We start from the raw sequence: 21,522 nt of genomic DNA on the forward strand, positions 1-21,522 counted from the left end.
GGTCCTGAACAGAAACCTCCAGCTTATAAGCCAGGAAATAGAGTCAGGGGTGCAGGTGTAGGAAATTAGGGAGGAATGTGGGTGAGTGTGAATACAGCCGGGCGGTGTGCGCTTTGACAATAAAACTTAAGAGATATGTAAATCATAAACCAGTTAAATAACTATAAATGGAAAAATGTGTGAAAAGATGCCCAAACAAGTTCACAATTTGAAAATGACAATTATAATAATAAAGTGCACACAAAGTGAAAAAAACTAAAACAAGCAATAATTATGCCCCACTCATGACACAACTTTCTGCCCATGGGTACTTTTGTCTGCAGCTGCCATTGCAGAGGAGGAGTAATAACAGTTACAAAGTGACTATGACTGTCAGTGTTTTTTTCTTCACTGCCTCAACTAACAATGTACAAGTTCTACTTAGCTTCTCCGAGTCTCACTTTTATCCAAGCGCCACACATTGCACACTTCTCTTATGCTGGTGGTGTATAATGCAAATACCACACAATCTCCCGCTGCCTTCCCCTCCTGCACAGGTTGTTTGTTTGTTTTTTTGTTTTCCTCTGCTCCTTCCTATGGGTGACACAGTTCTACTTACAATAGTTACAATAGTGTAGTTACAATCCCTATGCATTAATGAATACCCCCCACCCCCCAACCCTGATTATTACTCTGCTAACTAATAAGGTAATGAAAAGTAACTTACTGTGATTCATTTTGGTGTTGAGTCAACTATTATTATATATTTTTTAGTTAAAACAAAACTGATTAGATGAAACACACATCTGAATTGTAAATATTGACGTCTGACACAGCGTACCAATCCCTCCTCAGCACAGTGGAAGGCTCTGTGCAATGTGTGTTTCTGCTACGAGTTCTAGAACAAACCCAGAGCAGCTTAATGGACATCAGATCACGATTCAGAGATGGGAAAGTGACCAGTAAAGTCTCACATACACGAGAGAGTGTTTCAGTATGTTATTGTGCTGGTTGAGAAACAGTACAGCAGTGTCCAAAAGTTGAATGTATACAGGTGTAAATCCAGTGTTCAAATCCTTTTTGCAGCCTCTGTATACAGATCTAATTATTCACTATTATTATGTAATACAATAGCAACTGTAACTTTATTGAAAACCAATGTCCGTGAAACATGTTTATAGCTATACGACACAAATCTATGTATTTATGTAAAATTCACTTAAAACTGAGAACAAATTTAACCAGTTAGGAAACGTCAAGAAAGGGACACATTTTTCTTCCAAGATATGAAAATAATTTGTTTTACAAATTCAGATGTTTCACCTCAGAATATGTACTTTTCTGCTGAACACCCTCATTACTCGTCTACGAATCTGACTCAGTTTCAAACCATATATGAGGGGATTTAAAAGAGGAGGGATGACTAGAAATTCCACTGCTAGGAAATTGAGAAGAGCCTGTGGAAAGTTCCTTGACCCATATCGACTGTACATTACATCAAAAACTGTGCTGATTGTAAAGCCAATTAATGAAATCAAATGGGGCAAACAGGTCTGCATGAATTTACTCATCTCTTCACTAGACTTTGCACAAGCCCTAACAATGTGGATGTAAGAATATACAATTAAAAGGGCTTCAGATACATGTAAAAGTACTATAAAGTAACTACAGATACTGTTAATAGTTGTCTCTACACAAGACAGCTTTATAACTGACCAGTTTTCACAGTATAGTTTGTTAATGTCAGATCCACAGAGAGGCAGTCTGATAGATAACAATATCGCAATTGTGCTTTCACAGAGAGGAAGAATCCAAGAAATTAACAAAAACCTGCTGGTAGTTAGAGATGTCATGATGCAATGATACTTTAACGGTTTGCATATAGCTACATATCTGTCATAAGCCATTACTGTTAAAATGGTAAATTCACACAGAACATAAGAATAGATAACATATATCTGAAGGAAACATCCAGAGTATGAGATCACATGAGAGTCAGATAGAAAGTCAGCCAGGAGTTTAGGATACAGACCAGCAGTTCCATACAGTCCATTGACACACAGGTTACAGAGGAAGATGTACATAGGCTCATGGAGGGTTTTCTCAATGATGATTGTAATGATCAGTGTCAAATTGAAAAGCCATATCAAAAGGTAAGCCAGAAGAGTAAAAGCAAAAAATATGTATTTATGAGATGCCGTCTCGTTTAATCCATGGAGTGTGAAGACTGTAACACTGGACGAGTTCTGCATTGCAACGAGGGATGATTCAGGAATATACAAATAAACCTTTACCTAAAGAAGCAATGAGTAACAATAAGTCCCTTCATACATAAGTAGAAGATCAATTAAGTGGAAATATAAAAACAATAATACAGTTAAAATATAAGAAGCACCACAATGAACCATAGTGTGTGAGTTAATTCCAGTCTTCTGTTGTTTCTATAGATTCTGTATCTTCTTTACTAAGACAAATTATTAAAATACTCACAAATGTTAATCTGAAAAAGGGTTGCTGCAGAGAGTCCCTGTTTCTTAGTCTGCACTTCAGTGTTAAGCTTTATATAGAGAGCTCCTTCAGGAGGGAGGCTACTGAGATTTGCAGTCTGAAAACAGACCTTTGAGACTATGGCTCTGTAATACTGGGTTAATTAGCCAGAGTTAGAAAATATTACAAATAAGTTTTGCATTGGTACAGTAACAGTACTAATTAAGGAAGATACCAGTGTAGTACTGTGGTGTATTGCAATATGTGTCATAAGACATTCAAAATGAATTAAAGGAATGATAGGATGCTACCTAAGGAAGTAAGAACATCTCAGTAGAGTTCGGAGTTACAGCAATAAAATACCAGTTTAGTTTATGCCCATTTGCCTAGCTTTTATTTACAAACATACAACATATTGGCGACGAGGATGGCTCTGTTTGCACTTTCGCTGCCTCCTGCATTCCTCCAAACTCCGGGTGTGGCATTCTTGGATTTGCCTGTTTGATAATTACATTCTGATACAGACATTTCTGATACAATTTCTGTTAATCCACTGCTTTGTAGCTGAAACTCAGTGAATCTTCTACACATTTACAGTTGATGGCAATACTTCTGCTTCTGCTGAATGCTTTGCAGGACTTCTTTGTTCAGAAAATAAGTGTTGTTGCTGAGGGGAATATATTTTGCCAGCAAGCACAACGGCCTGTTGAATCTATGATACAATACGTAGCTACATTATGGGAATTGTAATTTTGGTACACTCACAGATGACATGATACGAGACCAGATTATTGAAAAAAATAACTCTCCGCGCATTAGAGAGCGTCTGCTGTTAGAAATGGACCTTACTTGAAAGCTATGGTCATTGCGGGTCAAATTGAATCTGCTGTAGTGGAGACTAAAGCTATGATGACAGGGGTTGAAACTACTGTTAAAGCAATACATGCATCTACTTCATGTGGTTGGTGGAAGATGCAGACACACAGCAAAGCCAAACAATAATCCATGTGCATCTACACTTTAGCAGACAGCTACTGAGAATCAACAACCTGCTCATGGTAAGATATGTTATCATTGTAGATCTGCCTCACACCTTGCTAATTATCCCATAATGCCCTGCTATGACTATTAAATGTAGACAGTGTGGTAAAAGTGGACATTTTGCTAAAGTCTGTTGTACATCCCAAGTACAAGTTGTGGCAGTGTCTGATGGAATGGATCTCTTTACTGCACTTCAGATGGAAATTAAGGATGGATACATTTTTCCTGCTATACCCCAAGTTTGTGTGTGCACCAAACCTCTGTGGTTAATACAGACACATCTAAAAATGTAGGTGTTGCTGATGGCTTTGAGCACAAGGTCAAGATTGTTACAAATTCAGCAAAAACTACGTCATCTGCTACAGAACTACAGAGATTTGAGACAGAGGGCATCATTGAGAAAATAGACTGGCTGGGTGTCTCCCTTAAGTGGTCATTCAAAAAAAGTCAGGAGAGAGTCTGTGTAGACCTCCGTGAACTGTATAAGGCTGTAGTGATCGACAACCACCCTCTACAACACTTTGAGGATGTTTTTGCTGAACTCAGTGGAGCCAAGATGTTTTCTACCATTGATCTACAAAATGCTTACCACTGCTTTTATAACCCATGTAGGACTATTCCGTTTAACCAGGGTTCTCTATGGTCTTGCATCAGCTCCAAGTACATTTCAGAGGATGATGTCTCAAATACTGGCAGTGTTACTTGGATGATTTAATTGTCTATGGCAATACGCCTGAGGAACACGAGACACGACTACAAGCTGTGCTACATCGTCTTCACAATAATGAGTTAAAACTTAATGGGGACAAATATCACTTCAGGAAGACTGAACTTTCCTTTCTAGGTCATGTCATCTCTGAAACGGGCCTACACCCTAACCCAAACCATTTGACAGTCATCACACATGTTCCTCCTCCACATGGTGCACAAGCTTAATTCTTAAGTTAATTCTACGGATGGACCATAGCCCACTTCCAACATTGCTTTCCACCAAGGGTCTTGGACGAGCAGGTATGAGAATTACGAGATGGACTGTGCAATTGTTATGTTTCAATTTAAACATTGAATACAAACCTGGACGTGAAAACGTTACTGCTGATTGCTATCACTCTTACTGCTTCCTGACAATGAGCTCAACCAGGACCTAGACATTAAAATGATTGCCCTGGTATCTGACTTTGCTGCTGTTACTGCTGAATAATTCAAGAGCTCTTCAAGCTCATGCCCTGTGCTGCAAAAGGTGAAAGCCTACATCACAAAAGGGTGGCCACGCAGTTCAAAAGGCCTGGACCCTGCTATCATACCCTACTTCCAGATACAGACAACACATGCAATACAAGATGGTTGTATAATTCGTGGCACTCATTCTGTAATTGTACCAACAAACTTACAATCAAGACTCATTTAGCTGTATCATGTCTCCTGTGTGAATTGTGAGAATGATACAGCAGAGATCTTTATAGGTGGCCTTGCATGCACTCTCAAGTTGAAGCTGCCATTAAGTCCTGCGTCACTTAGAAATCATTAGAAATCGACTACATTTGTCTCTAAAGTTTTTGACTGACAGCGACATTAAACGTTGCCAAAGCTCTGTATATTACCCACAGGCCAATGGGGAAATTGAGAGATTCAACAGAGTGCTAAAGTACTGCCTGCAGACTGCAGAAATTCAAGGAAAACCATGGATGTCCTTTGTGACTGAGTTTTACAAACATACCTCACTACTCATCCTGTCACACAAATTTCTCCTGCTTACTGTTGCATGGACATTCCCTTCACACAAAGTTGTATATCTGAGGTCCCCTCTGCAACACCCATTAATCAAAACTCCAATATGAAACAGTTTATCCAACAGAAACAAAAACGCATCAAGAAATACACAGACCAACGTCATGGTGCAAAACCTCCTTCATTACAGGTTGGAACTTTTGTGCACATCCATAAGCCAGGAATAATCAAAAAGGGACATGCCAAGTTTACTCTACTTAAATGATCTAGCCCTACTACTAAAAATAAACTAATGTATTACTTATACGAAAATGTTTCAGTGACTGGGGGGGGGGGGTCACTCAGGGGGGCAATCACATTTCAGTAGGGGCTCACCCCCTGCTGAAAGAAAATGAAAAGACAACAAACCAAACCATGAGATAACCAAATCTAAACTTCAGAAAATGAAAACCAATTTCCCAAAACTGCTTCTATTATAAAATACATTTTAAAACTACAGTTTCATCAATAAAAGATTATTAAAATGTAAAAAAACATACCCCAATCATAAGCAGCATGAATTCAACTCCCCACACGAAGCACACCCTGGTCACAGTTGGTAATATGGTGTAAAACAGCAGTCAGCAAATCCTCATTAATTAAAGTTTAAATAAAACACTTGCATTTCACCCCCCTTCCTGTCCTCCCTGTGTCTATAAGATCTCGACTAGCAATTCATCACCATCCTAAATTAAAATATAGCAAACTCATCAGCAAACAAGTGACGAGTTAAAACAGACCTATAAACAGAAGGAAGCATTCAAAAATGTAAAAGAGACTGTCTGATTACTCACCACTGCTAGATACTTTGTTTCTAAAACCCTCCTACTAGGAAACCACTGGCTCATATGAATGGGGTTCCCTTCCCCTTTAATACAGGAGCTCCAACGTCATTCATTATTAAACCTTCCCTTACTGCACTGCTACATAAGATTATTGAAACAAGCCAGGTACGTTTTCCACAGGGTGTCAAGTTTGTGAAAGAGACAATATGCATTTTGAGTATTTTAAATGACCCTAAAAAATCACTGAAAATGTACAGGATAGGAAAACAACTTGCAGTCAACTAATATTAAGTGGTGGGCCTGGAGCACCTCATAACATTGACCTACATGTCAATCACAAGTGAAGAAGACAGTACTTGATGGCTGGTTTGCATTAGGTACTGTAGATTGAAGAATCTTCTGAGACACAAACGCCTCTATCTAGTGTTGGAATTCTAACGTGTGATTAGCGTTTTAGTCAAAGTTTAGAAAAAGAGCATCAAAACGAGAAGAATAAGACCCCATTCTGCGGAATGATTTCAAGTGTGGAAAGTGGAGTTATCCATTGAGTCAGAAAACCATCCAGATGGGGAGGGACTATGTAGTTACCCATAGGAATGTATGTGTATCAAAGCTGCGTACTGAACCAGTGGAGTGTGACACCCCAGCAGACCCCCTCTTGTGTCTGTTATATATAGTGTGACACATACCCCTATACTTCCTCTTTTTCCAGAGCTAGACTTCCACGCAACAACCTAGCTCTGTGGGGTTGCTCTTTCTCAGATAACTGGGGTTGCATTCACAACCTAACATTTTAATGATTGAAAGATAAAACTTGTTCAATAATAAATACATTAGATTTTCAAGTTTATAACCCTTTTTACAGGGTTGATAACATTTCAGAGGTGTCCCTGGTGAAATAACAAGCACCGCATTGAAAGAAGCCCTATTATTCTATTATGTGTATTTCAATGCCTGAAAATTAATAAACAACCCCCCAACCCTGATTATTTACCTGCTAGTAATGTCTTTGTTGATGCTGTAATGCTTATTCTGTCTGGAATGTGATTAATATTACAGTTAAGTCAACTATTTTACAAATTACATGAAATCAAAATGGATGAAATTAAACACACAGCTGAATTGTATTGACATTGACAAGAGAGTGATTCAGTACATTATTGAGCTGGTTGAGATTTGAATATAATTATGCATTACAGCAGTGTTCAAATCCTTGTTGCAGCCTATGTATTTAAGATCTATTACCCCATTATCTGATTCAATAAGCTATTCACTTTATTGAAAACCACAGTTGGTGACAAATGTTTTAATCAATAGTTGAATCTATGTTTTTATCATGAATGTATATTAATATAACATACAGTACAGTAACAGCAAATTAAATAAGTTAGGGAAATTCAAGAAAAAGGGGAAGACAAATATCCAAGACATGTATATATATATATATATATTAAAGTGTTGCTGTCCCTCACTTCAGAATATGTACTTTTCTACTGAACACCCACATAACTCTCCTGCTAATCTGATTCAGTTTCAAGCCATATATGAGGGGATTTAAAACAGGAGGGATGACTAGAAATTCAACTGCCAGGAAATTACGTACACCCTGTGGCATGTTCCTTGAGCCATATCGACTGTACAATACATCAAAAACTATGGAAATAGTAAAGCTGATTAATGATATCAAATGGGGCAAACAGGTCTGCATGAATTTACTCATCTCTTCACTAGACTTAACACAAGCTCTAACAATGTGGAAGTATGAATTTACAATAAAAAGGGCTTGACAAACTTGTATAAGTAATACAATGTTACCATATACATTGTTAAGTATGTTATCTACACAAGACAGCTTTACAATTGACCAGTTATCACAGTACAACTTATCAATGTGAGATCCACATAGAGGCAGTCTGATAGTAAAAAATAATGCAATTGTTGTTTCACAGAAAGGAAGAATCCAAGAAATCGACAGAAACTTGTTGATAGTTAGAGATGTCATGATAGAATGGTACTGTAAGGGTTTGCATATTGCAACATACCTGTCATAAGCCATCACTGTCAAAATGGTAAATTCACACAGAACAGAAGTGTAGATCACATATGCTTGAGTCAAACATCCAGCATATGAGATCAGATGAGAGTCAGAGAGGAAGTCAGCCAGGAGTTTAGGGTACAGACCAGCAGTTCCATACAGTCCATTGACACACAGGTTACAGAGGAAGATGTACATAGGCTCATGGAGGGTTTTCTCAGTGATGATTGTAATGATCAGTGTCAAATTGAAAAGCCATATCAAAAGGTAAGCCAGAAGAGTAAATGCCAAAAATATGTTTTTATGAGATGCCGTCTCATTTAATCCATGAAGTAAGAAAACTGTAACACTGGAGGAGTTCTGCATTGCAGTAAGGGATGTGTCAGGAATATACAAATAAACCTGTACCTAAAGAAGCACAGAGTACCTATAAGTACCTTCATATATATGTATAAGATCAGTGGAAATATAAAAACAATAATACAGTTACAATATAAGAAGCACTACAATGAACCATAATGTTTTAGTAAATTCTTGTCTTCTGGTGGTTTTATATATGTTCTTCTTTACTGACACGATGGATGAAAATACTCACAGACGTTAATCTGTGAAAGGGTTGCTGCATAGAGAGCATGAGTCAATGTTCTGTAGTCTGCACTTCGGAGTTAAGCTTTATATATAGAGCTCCTTCAGGAGGGAGGCTACTGAGACTTGTAGCCTGAAAATAGACTTTTGAGACTGTGGCTCTGTAATACTGGGTTAATGAGGTAGACAGCACATTGAAAAAATAAAATTTCCATATAACAGTCAAATATATTTAGCACATTGTCTTCCTTCTCAAGACACCCATGCTTGTTTTGTCCACAACCTGTTATGTTTGTCAGCACACCTATTTTTCAATTGAAATAATTAAATTAAGCTGATTAGATCATATAAAAGCTTTATTTTAAAACATTTTATGCAATATTGTAATATACTCTTCTTTCATCAGCACAATGGATCACTCTGTGGTAAGTTATCTAGTTCTATTCCTCCCATAGTGTAATTATAGTGGACATTTATGTTATCTGCATGTAATACTTCTTCACATTGACTATCATCTGCGAGGTGTCGGCTGACAGCGATAGGTTATCTTTCAAGACGGAAGCACTTCCCAAGGGGGAGGGGCTTTTGTGAACGTCCGTAGGAACATGATTGAAAACTTCACTGTATCAAAGCTGCCATCGGCCCACACCTCACTCAAAACAGGTCCCTTCCCACTTCCTGTTCTTTAAGAACATAAGAACATAAGAACATAAGAAAGTTTTCAAATGAGAGGAGGCCATTTGACCCATTGTGCTCATTTGGTGTCTATTAATAACTAAGTGATCCAAGGATCCTATCCAGTATTTTTAAATGTTCCTAAACTTTCAGCATCAACCACATTGCTGGGTAGCTTTTTCCAGATTGTGGCAACTCTCTGTGAAGAAGTGTCTCCTGTTTTCCATCTTGAATGCCTTGAACCCCAGTTTTCATTTGTGTCCCTAGGCCCGTGTGTCCCTGCTGATCTGGAACAGCTCCTCTGGTCTGATCATGCCTTTCATGATTTTGGTCCTGGAGAAGGTCAGGAGAGAACGAGCGACAGTTCTGCTTATAGCCCCACGGTGGCCTCACAGATTCATGGCAGCTCCCAGTGAGAGCAGACTTGTTGTCCCAGGTGCAGGGCACGCTTTGGCACCCCAATCAGGGCCTCCTCCAGCTCTGGGCCTGGCCCCTGAGCGGGAGCGATTGATTGCCTGGGGTCTGTTGGACGCGGTAGTTGCCACTATTCAGTTGGCGAGAGCTCCCTCTACGAGGTCGCAGTATTCCTACTGCTGGCAGACGTGTAGCACCTGGTGCCAAGACGGCGGTCAAGACCCAATTAATTGCCCCATCAGAGTCATATTGCAATTTCTACAAGAGCTGTTGGACCAGGGCAAGTCCCCTTCCACGCTCAAAGTATCTGGCGGCCATCTCCGCATGTCATGTCCGGATTGATGGCGAGCCTCCTGGGTCTCATTTTCTGGCTGTGAAGTTTTTAAAGGGAGCTTGATGGCTACGGCCTCCTCAAACCCTTTCACTGCCCACATGGCGCCTTGATGTAGTGCTGGACGCACTTTCCCAAGCCCCATTTGAGCCACTGAACTTAGCTGAGCTGAAGCTGGTGTCACTTAAGACTGCGTTTTTTCCTGGCAATCACCTCTGCAAAACGCGTGAGCGAGTTACACGCCCTGTCCGTACACCCATCGTGTGTCTGTTTTGCGGGAGATGGCTCCAGGGTCACGCTACGGCCTAACCAGTGTTCCTCCCGAAAGTGCTTTCTCCATTTCATGTCAACAGGCATATTGAGTTGATGGCTTTTCATCCTCCTCCCTTCGCTTCAGAGCAAGAGAGTTGGCTTCACCTCCTCTGCCCTGTGCGGGCCCTCAGGTGCAATTTGGAATGCATTAAGGACGTTCGGCTCTCAGACCAATTGTTTGTGTCTTATGGAGCATGGACACAGGGCCAGGCGCTTTAAAAGCAGCGCCTCTCACATTGGATTGTGGACACCATTACCATGGTCTACGAGTCTACTGGGACCACGGTGCCTGATCACCTGGTGGCCCACTCGACTTGAGGCGTTGCCACATCGTGGGTGCTTTTTCAAGGTGCCCCCTTGGCAGACATTTGTGCGGCTGCAGCTTGGGCCTTGCCGCTTACATTTGCCCGGATCTACAGGTTGGATGTGATGGGACCGGTCCCTTCCATTGGGAACCTGCTGTTGGCTGCAGTCGAACCCCAGTTGCCTATGGGCTATGGCTCCTGATTTCCTCTCTCAGTCTGCCCCTGTAAGCACATCCTGATGGACTTATTTGAACCATGTCTTTCCCTTCCACCGGACTATGCCTTCTACTCGACTGGAAGGCATAGTCTGGTGGAAGGGAAGACATGGTTCAATAGCTCCATCAGGATGCGCTTAAAAGGGGCAGACTGGGAGTGGAAATCAGGAGCCAGAGTCCGTAGGTCCCCGTGGACTCGTAGGCCATGGTAATTGTGTCCACAATCCAATGCGAGATCCCCTGCTTTGAAAGCACCTGGCCCCATGTCCACGCTCCATGAGACACAAACAATTGGTCTGAGTGCCGAACATCCTTAATGCATTCCAAATAGCACCTGAGGGCCCGCACAGGGCAAAGCAGGTGAAACTGACTCTCTTGCTCCCAAGCAAAGGGAGGAGGATGAAATGCCATTAACTCAATAGACCTGTTGACATGAAATGGTGACAACCCTTTCGGGGCAATTAATTGGGTCTTGACCCCCGTCTTGGCACCAGGTGCTAAACGTCCACCAGCAGTAGGAATACTGCAACCTCCTAGAGGGAGCTCTCGCCTACTGAATAGTGGCTACTACCGCATCTGACAGACCCCAGGCAATCAAACGCTTCCACTCAGGGGCCAGGCCCAAAGCTGGAGGAGGCCCGGATTGGGGTGCCAAAGCGTGCCCTCCACCTGGGACAACAAGTCCGTTCTCACTGGAAGTTGCCAAGGCTCTCCGTGGAGGAGAGCGATCAGGTCTTCAGACCAGAATCTGCGAGGCCACCATGGGGCTATCAGCAGAACTTTCACTAAGTTCTGCTGAAGGGGGAATGGTGGGAACACATAAAGGAGACAGTGTGGCCATGTGTGGGCTAGCACAGCAATCCCTAGGGTTTCTGAGTGGTCTCAGACGGAGAACCATAGTTTGCAGAGGGTGGACAATGCCAAGGCAAAGCTCCTGCCGAACCGGCTCCACAATTGCTGTATCATAAGCAGTGGTAATTCTAGAGTGTGTGGGGGCCCTAGGCAAAATAATTCCTGACTGTGTTTTCTCCGGGAAGAGTGGTGAGGGGGGGTGCGGATGGAGTTTTTGCCGATGGGGGGGGGGACTTTTGCTGGTGTTTTCTCCGGGGAGAGCGGGGGGCTGACAGAGTTTTCTCCGATGAGAGTGGTGGGGGGATGCTGACAGAGTTTTCCCTCTGAGTTGGCATCAGGCGGCTCTTGTATCGATTGACCTGGAGGCCCAATTCAGACAGATGGCCTATAATCAGGTTCATGTGGCCCTGAACCTTCTCCCTCAAGTGAGAACAAACCAGCCAGTCATCTAGGTAATTGAGGATGTGGACCCCCTGACAACTCAAGGGGGCTAACACTAACTCGATCCTAACTTAAGGATCTCAAAAATGTGAATACTAACCCCACCATACTTATACTCAGAAAGTTATCCATAAGAAAAACAATTTGGTGACAATATCTAAACTCATGGGGGCTGCAACATTCCAATACACATTTTAGCAAAGGGGGGAGCAGACAGCCCGGCAACAGGCCATCTGAATTTTACGACATCCGAACCAATCAATCAGAAATTGGAGGGACAAAGATTAGAATCTCTAGGTCTAAAACATATAAAAAACATGGTTGGAAACTAGCAATTTGGAGAAGAACACAGGCAGATTGGAAGACACCGAAGTGGAAACCCAGGAAGGAATCCGGACCAGAACTTCTCTACCAACAACCTGGAAGCTTGGAAACCAAGTCCTCAAGTTGATGCAGATCACCACAGCCCCTCCCCGCTATTTGAACTCTGCCTAACTGAACCTCAGTAAACCACACAGGTAGTAAACTTTGTGTACTGTTCACGAATTAGGTAAATCACAGTTACATAAAACCTAGTTGTGTATGGGCTCTAAGTGTAGGAACGTGTTTTGTGACTTGGATCAAAACTCGAGTATAGGATAGATATCCTCTCACTCTCACTTCTAATATTATCCACCCTGCTGGTCTCTATCCTATCTTTGCAAATACATGCTGTCTATTTACATTTCAAGGTTAAGTCATGCAGATCAACCTCACCGCTAATCTGAATTCGTATTAGTATCAACCCGGTTTTTGTTTTCAGAGGATTTGACCACTGTGGGTTGTATGTGTGGGGGTCACTAGATAATAGGACTTTATTCAGCAATTATTATTTCTTCTGATATTTGATACCAGATAAAAACAAAAACTCCAGATCAGAACTGTATCAGATCAGCATCCTTTCATTTCATTAAACTATTTATAAATCCCTCATGCTGCCCCTGAGGGGGCACTTCGCGGATTGCTTGGGGTGCAACGGGTAAACCCGGGCCAGCTGCATGGACTGTTCTCTCTCTTGGAGTGTGCGTGTGAGCATCTCCTCCACAGAGGGGCCAAAAGTGCAAAAAGCCAAAAAGCCCGGTGAGATAGGGGCGTCCACGAGGCGAGTCCTGTCTGCCTCAGGGACCCGCTGTGCCTGGGACAACCAAAGCTGGTGGCGCGCCAGCATAGGCTGCCAGGGATCGCCCTGTCGCCCTTACCCCCTGGTGACATTGTGCTCCAAGGGCCAGCATGCTCTTGGTGTTTCTGAGGTGGGTCGCTTGGGGTCCTGCATCATATGCCCTTTGGAGCATCATCTCCATGACGTGACACTGCCTACTGGGGCAGGCCAGGTCATGTGGCTGCGCAGACAGCAGAGGTAGGGAGACAAGTGCGGCAATGGTAGAATTAACCAAGCCCACTTCTGCAACCTGCAGGTTAGGGTGGGCACTGTTGCCGGATGGTCCAAGGTGGCCCTCAGTTCCTCCAAGACGTCAGGAAGCAGCTGGAGGGCCTGTGTGGGCCGCTGCGAGTGCTAAACTCTCTCAAACCTGGAGCGCAGCAGGGCAGGATCAGAGGGCATGGGGAGGTGGAGACACTCCACAGCCCTCTGAATCACTACCCAGAACTCCTGGTCCTGTCCTGCAGGAGCAGGAGGGATGTCCTCGCTCAATGAAGGTGCAGGGGTGGGTGAGACCAGCACCTCCTCCATGATCTCTGTCTCAAGCTCTGAGTCCGCATGCGGACAAATGACGACTCAGAGAGGGGGAGGAAGCCTGTCTTGTCTGTGCACTAGACCTTAATGTTATTATTCACTGTTTTTCAGTTGGTTGGCTTCATGGCTGTGTTGTTCGCCACCGTCTTACTAGTGTGTGTGTGTCTCTATTTGTTTGCATTAGTTATTAATAATAGCTAATCCAATTCTGTTCCATCCGCATACTGGGGCTCCGGCTGCGCGTTTGGTTTCAGCTTTGTCCAACAGGGCTTTTTACTCCATAGCAGGAGCGCTAGCAGGGGTAGTAAAATCCAAGTTATAAGCAGTGCTCCTTGGACTGTGTCATTTCCTGTGCTGGTTCAGACGGACAACAAAGTGGTGGTTGCCTATATCAACAGGCAAGGAAGTCTCTGGTCTACTTCTGTGGATGCAGCCACAGTTCCACTCCATCAGAGCAGTTCACCTCCCCGGCCTATCCAACTAGGCGGTGGACCTCCTCTCTCGGGGAGGCCCCCCAGTTTCGAAATGGCACCTCCACCCGCTTGTGATACTACAACTGTGGAGCCGGTTCGGCAGAGCAGAAGTGTTATACAGTAACACTGTATACGGTTTTGTTATACAGTAACCCTTCCTCCTTGGGCAGTGCCTCCGACTTGAAAGATTTCGATAGGTTGCAAATTTCCACCCTGGTTATCTGAAAAAGTCTTGGCACGCAAGTTCGGCTTGCAGGTCCTTGGCCATGACAATAAATATGTATTGCGAACTAAATAAATACAAATTTGCATAGTAAATTTATATTTATGCAAAATAATTTAATCTTTATATTCGTATAACATTTGTAAATGGGATTAAAACACACTCAGCACTGTAATCACTGTGCAAACATATTTTCTCTTATTTTCATGCATATAACAAAACTACCACAGTGATTTTGCATTAATTTGTATCTGTTTTACTTTGATTTCAACTTTTTTTGACAGCGTCTGTTAATCACCCACAAAAAATGAAATCCCTCCAGCCCTCACACACTCAGAGACAGACATATACTTACCTCTATTAAATGTACAGTATTCTGACTTGAAACTAGTTGAGAGTTTAATACACTGTGGTTTTATTTAAAACATGTGTTCAATACAATAATAACTGCAAACATATTAATACCGATCTGAGAAGAAACAATGAAAATTCATTCAGCTTAAGCCAAAATGTTGAAAAAAATGAAATCTTCATGGTTGAAATCTTCTAGTCCTACAGCTATTCAGTGTTTTTTTCCCTTTTGACAACCTCAAATTGTACTTTGCTATGTGTTAAATTGGCTGCCATAATAATTGCATGGGAAATAGCCAGTTTGTACATTTCTATCCCTTAGTTGGATGATGTGAATTTAATTATTTCTAAATCCAACCACTTTGAACCATTATTGTTGCTTTAGGCTAACCTGCAACCATTGACTGGAAAGTTTAAAATAAGTCTATAGGTGGGGGTCTAAGTTAAATTTCTTAACAAGTGATTTACCTCAAGCAAGTTTCAATGAATCGGGTACAATAACAGAAGACAAAGAAATGTTTATTATATTAGCAATGAGATTGACAGTCACTGAGATACTATAATACTGTAGCAACCTGGCCAAAACAGGGTAACTGTTTGTGTTCTGTTCATGTTTATGTATTGTAAGGCAGGCCCCTGCCCATACATTTGGTTCCACCTGGTACAACTTACAGCTGCGTTCTGCTGCGTTGCCAGACATAGAGGCCTGTGATCTTTTAAAATTGCAGACTAAAAGCTGTACGCAAGGCGAGCATAGAATTTGAAAGGAAATACGGTGAGATTGCGCTCCTTTTTAAATCCAGCTTTTAGGTTTCTGTGACAGCCGTCCACAGCATGAGAAAACAGGAGGCTTTTTGATGGTGATGGGGGAATACAAATGGAGGAAGTGCAAATTCCTGGAATTCAAAACAAGCAAACTGGGGTCCATTATCTGAAATTACCCTGTCAGGCAGGCCATAGCGGGCAAACTGAACTTTACCATGTTTGATCGTTGTCTCAACTGAGAGGTCAGGGAGAAGGTAAACCTCCCACAAGTAATGATCAACTAACAGGAGAAAGTCTTTGCACTGTTCTGAAAGAGGTCAAGACAAACTATCTACAAGGAGCACATCAGTAGCGCATGAGAAATCATTGTCTCTCTCTGTATTCATTACGGATTGTGCATTTGCTGACATAGTCTTTGAGTTCACTCTGCATTCATGGCCAATACAGCGTGTCACTTGCTTGTCTATAACATGCCTTGCTCCCAATGTGACTTGAGTGTGCTCATGCCAGCATCTCTGGGTGCAGGGACCAGGGAATAATGACTCTCTGACCTTTGAATAGCACCCCATTTTGAACACTGAATTCCTCTCTGATCGGCCAATATTCTCAGATAGTCGGGCCAGCCCATCAGAATCACCGACCTCAGTGCCTGGAGGTGTTCAACCCTGTTACCTTGCTGTCTGATTTGCACAAGGTGTTGGTCTGTAACGTTGAGGTAAATCAGCCTGGTTAACATCGACTTGCTCTGCTTGTAAGCTGCACATTGTGTGTTTTTCATGCATGGAGTGTGTGTGCGTGTCTGATGCAGTAGCCTTGCTAAGCATGTCACTCTTGCTTATACAATACCTCGAGGTTGTAGCTTTGGAGGGCCAGTAGCATGCTCTACAGGTATTTCAGGTGCGCTCAGGAAAGGCTTGTTGAATATAACGATAAGGGGCTTGGGATCTGTCCTGTCATGCCCATAAAAGTAGTGGTGAAAGCCTTGACATGAAAATACAATGTTGAGGCACTCCTTCTCTCTCTGGTTGTAGTTCTGCTTTGTAGGAGTTAGTACCTTAGAGACGAATGCCACAGGCTTACCCTAATGCACGAGACAACAGCCCAGTCCATACTGGCTCAAGTCACTCTGAATTGTGACAGCTGTGGACACATCATAGTATCGCAGGACAGATGTCTGTGTGACGAGTTGCTTTATTCCCCCACTGCAGCATAGTGTTTTGGGAATCAATGCCACATGACATCCTTGTCCATGATCCTCCTCAGTGGCTCATACACCTCTGAGAGCAGTGGCATGAACTTTGCCTGGTAGTTGACGAATCCAACGAAGCAGAGCAATGCCTTTGAATCAGGTGGAGGGGGCATGTCCAAGACAGCCTTCACTTTTATTTGATCCACTTTCAATCTGGTCGAGGAGAAGATGTCCCCATGAAAGCAGACCTCTGGCACTTTTAACTGCAGTTTGTTTATGCTCAGCCTTACAGTGTCCATATTAAGACATCCTCCTGCATTAGTTGTCCTCAAGCATCACCCACTCAAGTCTCCGGTATCAGGATCATTACTCACGCCTCCCTCAGTCAATCGTCATTGCTCCTCCTCACGCCTCCTCCTCCTCAGCCTCAGTGCTCTGACATCAAGTCTCCTGCTCAGGTATCACACATCAGGTATCACGTGTCAGGTGTCAGGCGTCAGGCGTCAGGCGTCAGGCGTCACGCGTCACGCGTCTGGCGTCGGGCGTCAGGCGTCAGGTGTCAGGTCTGCTCCTCATGCCTCACTACTGTTTTTTTTTTTTTTTTTTTAATGTTACGAAATCACAGCTTACCCGCTGATCTTCATTTAAATAAGCTGTGGGTTTTAGATGTGCGGCTGGGTCACCCGTACTGCAGTGTGAGAGACCCGGGTTTGAATCCTGCACTGGGAATCATTGTTACAATACAATACTGTAACCGATAGCTCTTTAACAGCTGTGATATGACAATCAAAGCCAAACCATCGTATAAAACTCATACGTTTTATTCATGAACATCAAATCCAACATTTACATATCACAAATGTAGTATTTAAATTGAAATATGATCATAAATCATGAATATTATTGCTATAAATAACAACACACTTTTTCTAAAGATGCACACTGCAGTCAAAGATGAATAACTATATAGCCTACAATGAGCAAAAAGTTCATAAATGGCATACAGTAAGAGAATGAAACAAGTGTAAACGTAAATATTGGAATAATGCTCAAAAGCAATTTTTTATACTTCAAAAATAATTATTGCATTCATCAAAACATAATTACACTAAAGTAAACATTTTCAACACCATGTAAACTTTCATTTCAACAAACACTGCTTTTATTCATTGTAGCTTTGTATTTCAATAAACTATTTACTCTATTTATATTCAGCCTGCATACCTGACCACTCGGGACAGTCCACACAGGACACGTTTCTGCACTTTCCCTGCATAAGCTCGTACCTCACACTGCATTTTGACAGCCTCTCCAGGTCAACTCTTTCTCCACAAATATATAGCATTGCAATAAATGCTCCTCCTCTGATGATGTCCATTAATCATTATTTTGCGTGTGATGTGCTGCGTTATTGCACCCTGTACTATGTGCAGTAGCAATCGCGTATTGATCAGTGAAGTAAAAGCACTCGGTGCCATTTGGACCTGGCGTTTCACTCGCAATGTGTTCACACTGGCACAAACCCACGAATGATCTGTCATTCCCAGTATAACTGATGCCCCTGACTCAGTCATGTTCATATACAGGGCATTTCCAAAACACACTCTCTTCAGTCTTCGTTTCAGATCCATGTTTATTTGCGGGTAATCACTGTATCCTCTCAATCTGACTACAGCTGTAAGAAAACACCTGTAATGCTGTACAATGCATGTGTTTTTCAAGCACAAGAAAGACTGTAGACAGGTAGAGATCGCCACTGGAGCACCAGACTGACTGTATTGTAATAGGAACACAGGATTTTCCCTCACTGTGTAACCTTATTTCTGTTAAATGAGTAATTACTATTTGTCTTTAAAGAATAGTCTTGGATTTCAATCCCATATTCTTCAAAATATTTAAAGGCATGATCAATATAGTAATTTAAACGGATCACAAGGTTGTTACATAAACACAGCACATTTCATTGCGTAAAGATGCGTTTCTATTAATTAAGAAAGGTAAAAATCAAAGTATTGTATCAATGATTCCCAGAGCAGGATTCAAACCCAGGTCTCACAGTACAGTGACCCAGCCACACATCTAAGACCCACACCTTACTTAAATGAAGATTGACTGGATCAGTAGGTGAGCTGTGATTTCGTAACATAAAAAAAAAAAAAAAACAGTAGTGAGGCGTGAGGAGCAGACCTGACACCTGACACCTGACACCTGACACCTGACGCCCGACACCCGACACCTGATGCGTGATGCCTGAGCAGGAGACTTAATGTCGGAGCACTGAGGCTGAGGAGGAGGAGGCGTGAGGAGGAGCAATGACGATTGACTGAGGGAGGGGTGAGTAACAATCCTGATACCAGAGACTTGATTGGGTTGTGCTTGATACTTGACTCGAGGATGACTGATGCGTGAGGATGTCCTAAATTGGACACTGTACAGCCTTAGCTTGACCTGTCTGCACCTGTCCATCAGAGCTAGCAGCTTTTCATCGTGATCATGTCCTGCCACCTCATCACTGTCCCCACAGCACACTACGAGGATGTCATCCACTATGGGTTCCATGCCACTGTGTCCCACCAGCAGCTCATGCTGTTTCCACTGATACACCTCTGGAGCCATGGAGACCCCAAGTGGGAGCTTCAGCCACCTCTTCCTGCCCCAGGGTGTCCAAAAGGTAGTCATGTAGCTGATGGGCTTATCAAGCTTGCACTGCAGGAAGTTGTCTCTGGCATCCATGAGCATGAACACTCTGGCCTTTGGGAGCTTGTAAAGTACATCTTCTGATGTGGGCAAAATGTAATGCGAACAACCGCATAGCTTGGTTGAGGTGTTCAGGATCAAGACATATACATTTTCTGGTTTCCTGAAAATAACCATATTACTGATCCAGTCTGTAGACTTGGTGAAGGATATCATGTGACCATCTGCTTCATATTTGTCAAGCTGAGCCTTCAAAGCTTCTTTCATGGCCACTGGTACATTGCGGGGTGCACACTGGACTGGCTGCATTGTTGGGTTCAACTTAAAGTGGACTTCACCAGGAACTGACTCAACCGTGCATGAAGATATCTTGGTATTTTCCTAGGAGTGTCTCTTTGCTCAGAGGCCCAGTCTGAACCTTGTATATGATGTTAAAGGGGAACTCCACCAAAATTCCATAGTTTCAAAGGTTATTCTATAAGTAGAAACATATTCTGTGGAGTGTGCTTATCATGTCCATCTTATTCTATGTACCAGAATTCAAAGACAGTTCTGGGTGGTGAAATAAACTTTGTATAACTACAAACCGGTGGTTCTTTTGGAAAAATAGGGTGATGGGGTCATGAAACGTACATAAAATGTCCATTGTTAATTATTTTTTTGATTTTTCCAAATTGATTTCCAGCAAAGCAGCTCCAGAGTTAGCACCTGCATGAGGTCATGGCCTATTTCTCAATCTCAGAATTATGGTACATAGAATGAACTGGACACGATAAGCACACTCCACAGAATATGTTTCTACTTATAGAATAACCTGATAAACTATGTACTTTCAGTGGAGTTCCCTTTAAAGTCTGCTAGAATGATGAATTTAATAAGCCCAAGGCTCTTGGATGTGGATGTTGACAGTAATGGCTGTTGGTCATCGACTGGCCTGAATACAGTTTCAGCTTGGTGTTGCTGTGTGAGTTTGTCTTTGAGCTTCCCATTTTGTCTTTTAAGGCTCATAAAGTTATATGTGGGCCCTGAATCTAGATGGCATTGTTTTAATTTGTTGTTAAGCTACAGTCTAAAAAAATCTTTGCTGGCTTCAAATAGCGCTCAAGAGCATCGAGAATAGCTTTTGCATTATCTTGCTTTTCTTCTGTCAGGTTCAAGTTGTGTTTGTACACATGTCATCATTAGGTGCTCTTTACAATGTATCCCAGTTTGTGCTCCAATCTCCACTGAGCTTCATAACAGCACTAGGGGGAATGCTTGCAGCCTAACAATACTGAAGCTAACTGCAAAATTACAAACCTAAATAGTTCGCTCTGATTTGCGGAGGTCATAAATAGATATGTGACATGTATGACACCATGCTTGGATGTTAAATGACGAGATTATGACGAGATATGCAAGTAACTAGTCGTGTTGAGCATTTCTCCTTACATGCAGGTACTACATCTGAGGTAATACATCTGGGTAACACAATCACACACTAAATAACATTGGTGTGACAGTAATGAACATTTACCACCAGATGGTATTAACATGCCATCTTACACACAAACAACTTTCTTTCTTTAGATCAGACAGCCAGCCAAGAAACCCCGGCACACACGGTGTGGTTAAGCCTACGGGTCTATGCAGTGATTGTATCCCACACTCCAGTGTCTGGATACACAGTGTTCTGTCCGGCAGCAGCAAGGTTGCGTGTGGTTTCGTGTCCACTAGCATTGCCAGGTGGAGACACACTTACAGTGGCCAGTCCCACTAGGCACTCCACTTGTTCGGGCAGCATCCCAGTTGCTATGTGCCCCTTGGTGGTCACACTGACCAATGCCCCCGGTGCACGCCTCTGGTAACTCGGTGAGATGGAGAGACCC

At 42.5% G+C, this 21,522-nt stretch overlaps 2 protein-coding genes across 2 annotated transcripts; both read right to left on the reverse strand.

Annotated features, from left to right (window-relative positions):
• Positions 1-1,298: 1,298 nt before the first annotated feature.
• LOC136746539 (olfactory receptor 52J3-like) lies at positions 1,299-2,231 on the reverse strand. The gene has a single exon (XM_066699110.1). The coding sequence runs from the start codon at positions 2,229-2,231 to the stop codon at positions 1,299-1,301; it is 933 nt and encodes a 310-aa protein (XP_066555207.1).
• Positions 2,232-7,527: 5,296 nt separating this feature from the next.
• On the reverse strand, positions 7,528-8,460 carry LOC136746540 (olfactory receptor 4K14-like). The gene has a single exon (XM_066699111.1). The coding sequence runs from the start codon at positions 8,458-8,460 to the stop codon at positions 7,528-7,530; it is 933 nt and encodes a 310-aa protein (XP_066555208.1).
• Positions 8,461-21,522: the final 13,062 nt, after the last annotated feature.

This window comes from Amia ocellicauda, chromosome 3 (assembly GCF_036373705.1).
Source record: "Amia ocellicauda isolate fAmiCal2 chromosome 3, fAmiCal2.hap1, whole genome shotgun sequence".
In the NCBI taxonomy this organism is placed as follows: Eukaryota; Metazoa; Chordata; class Actinopteri; order Amiiformes; family Amiidae; genus Amia; species Amia ocellicauda.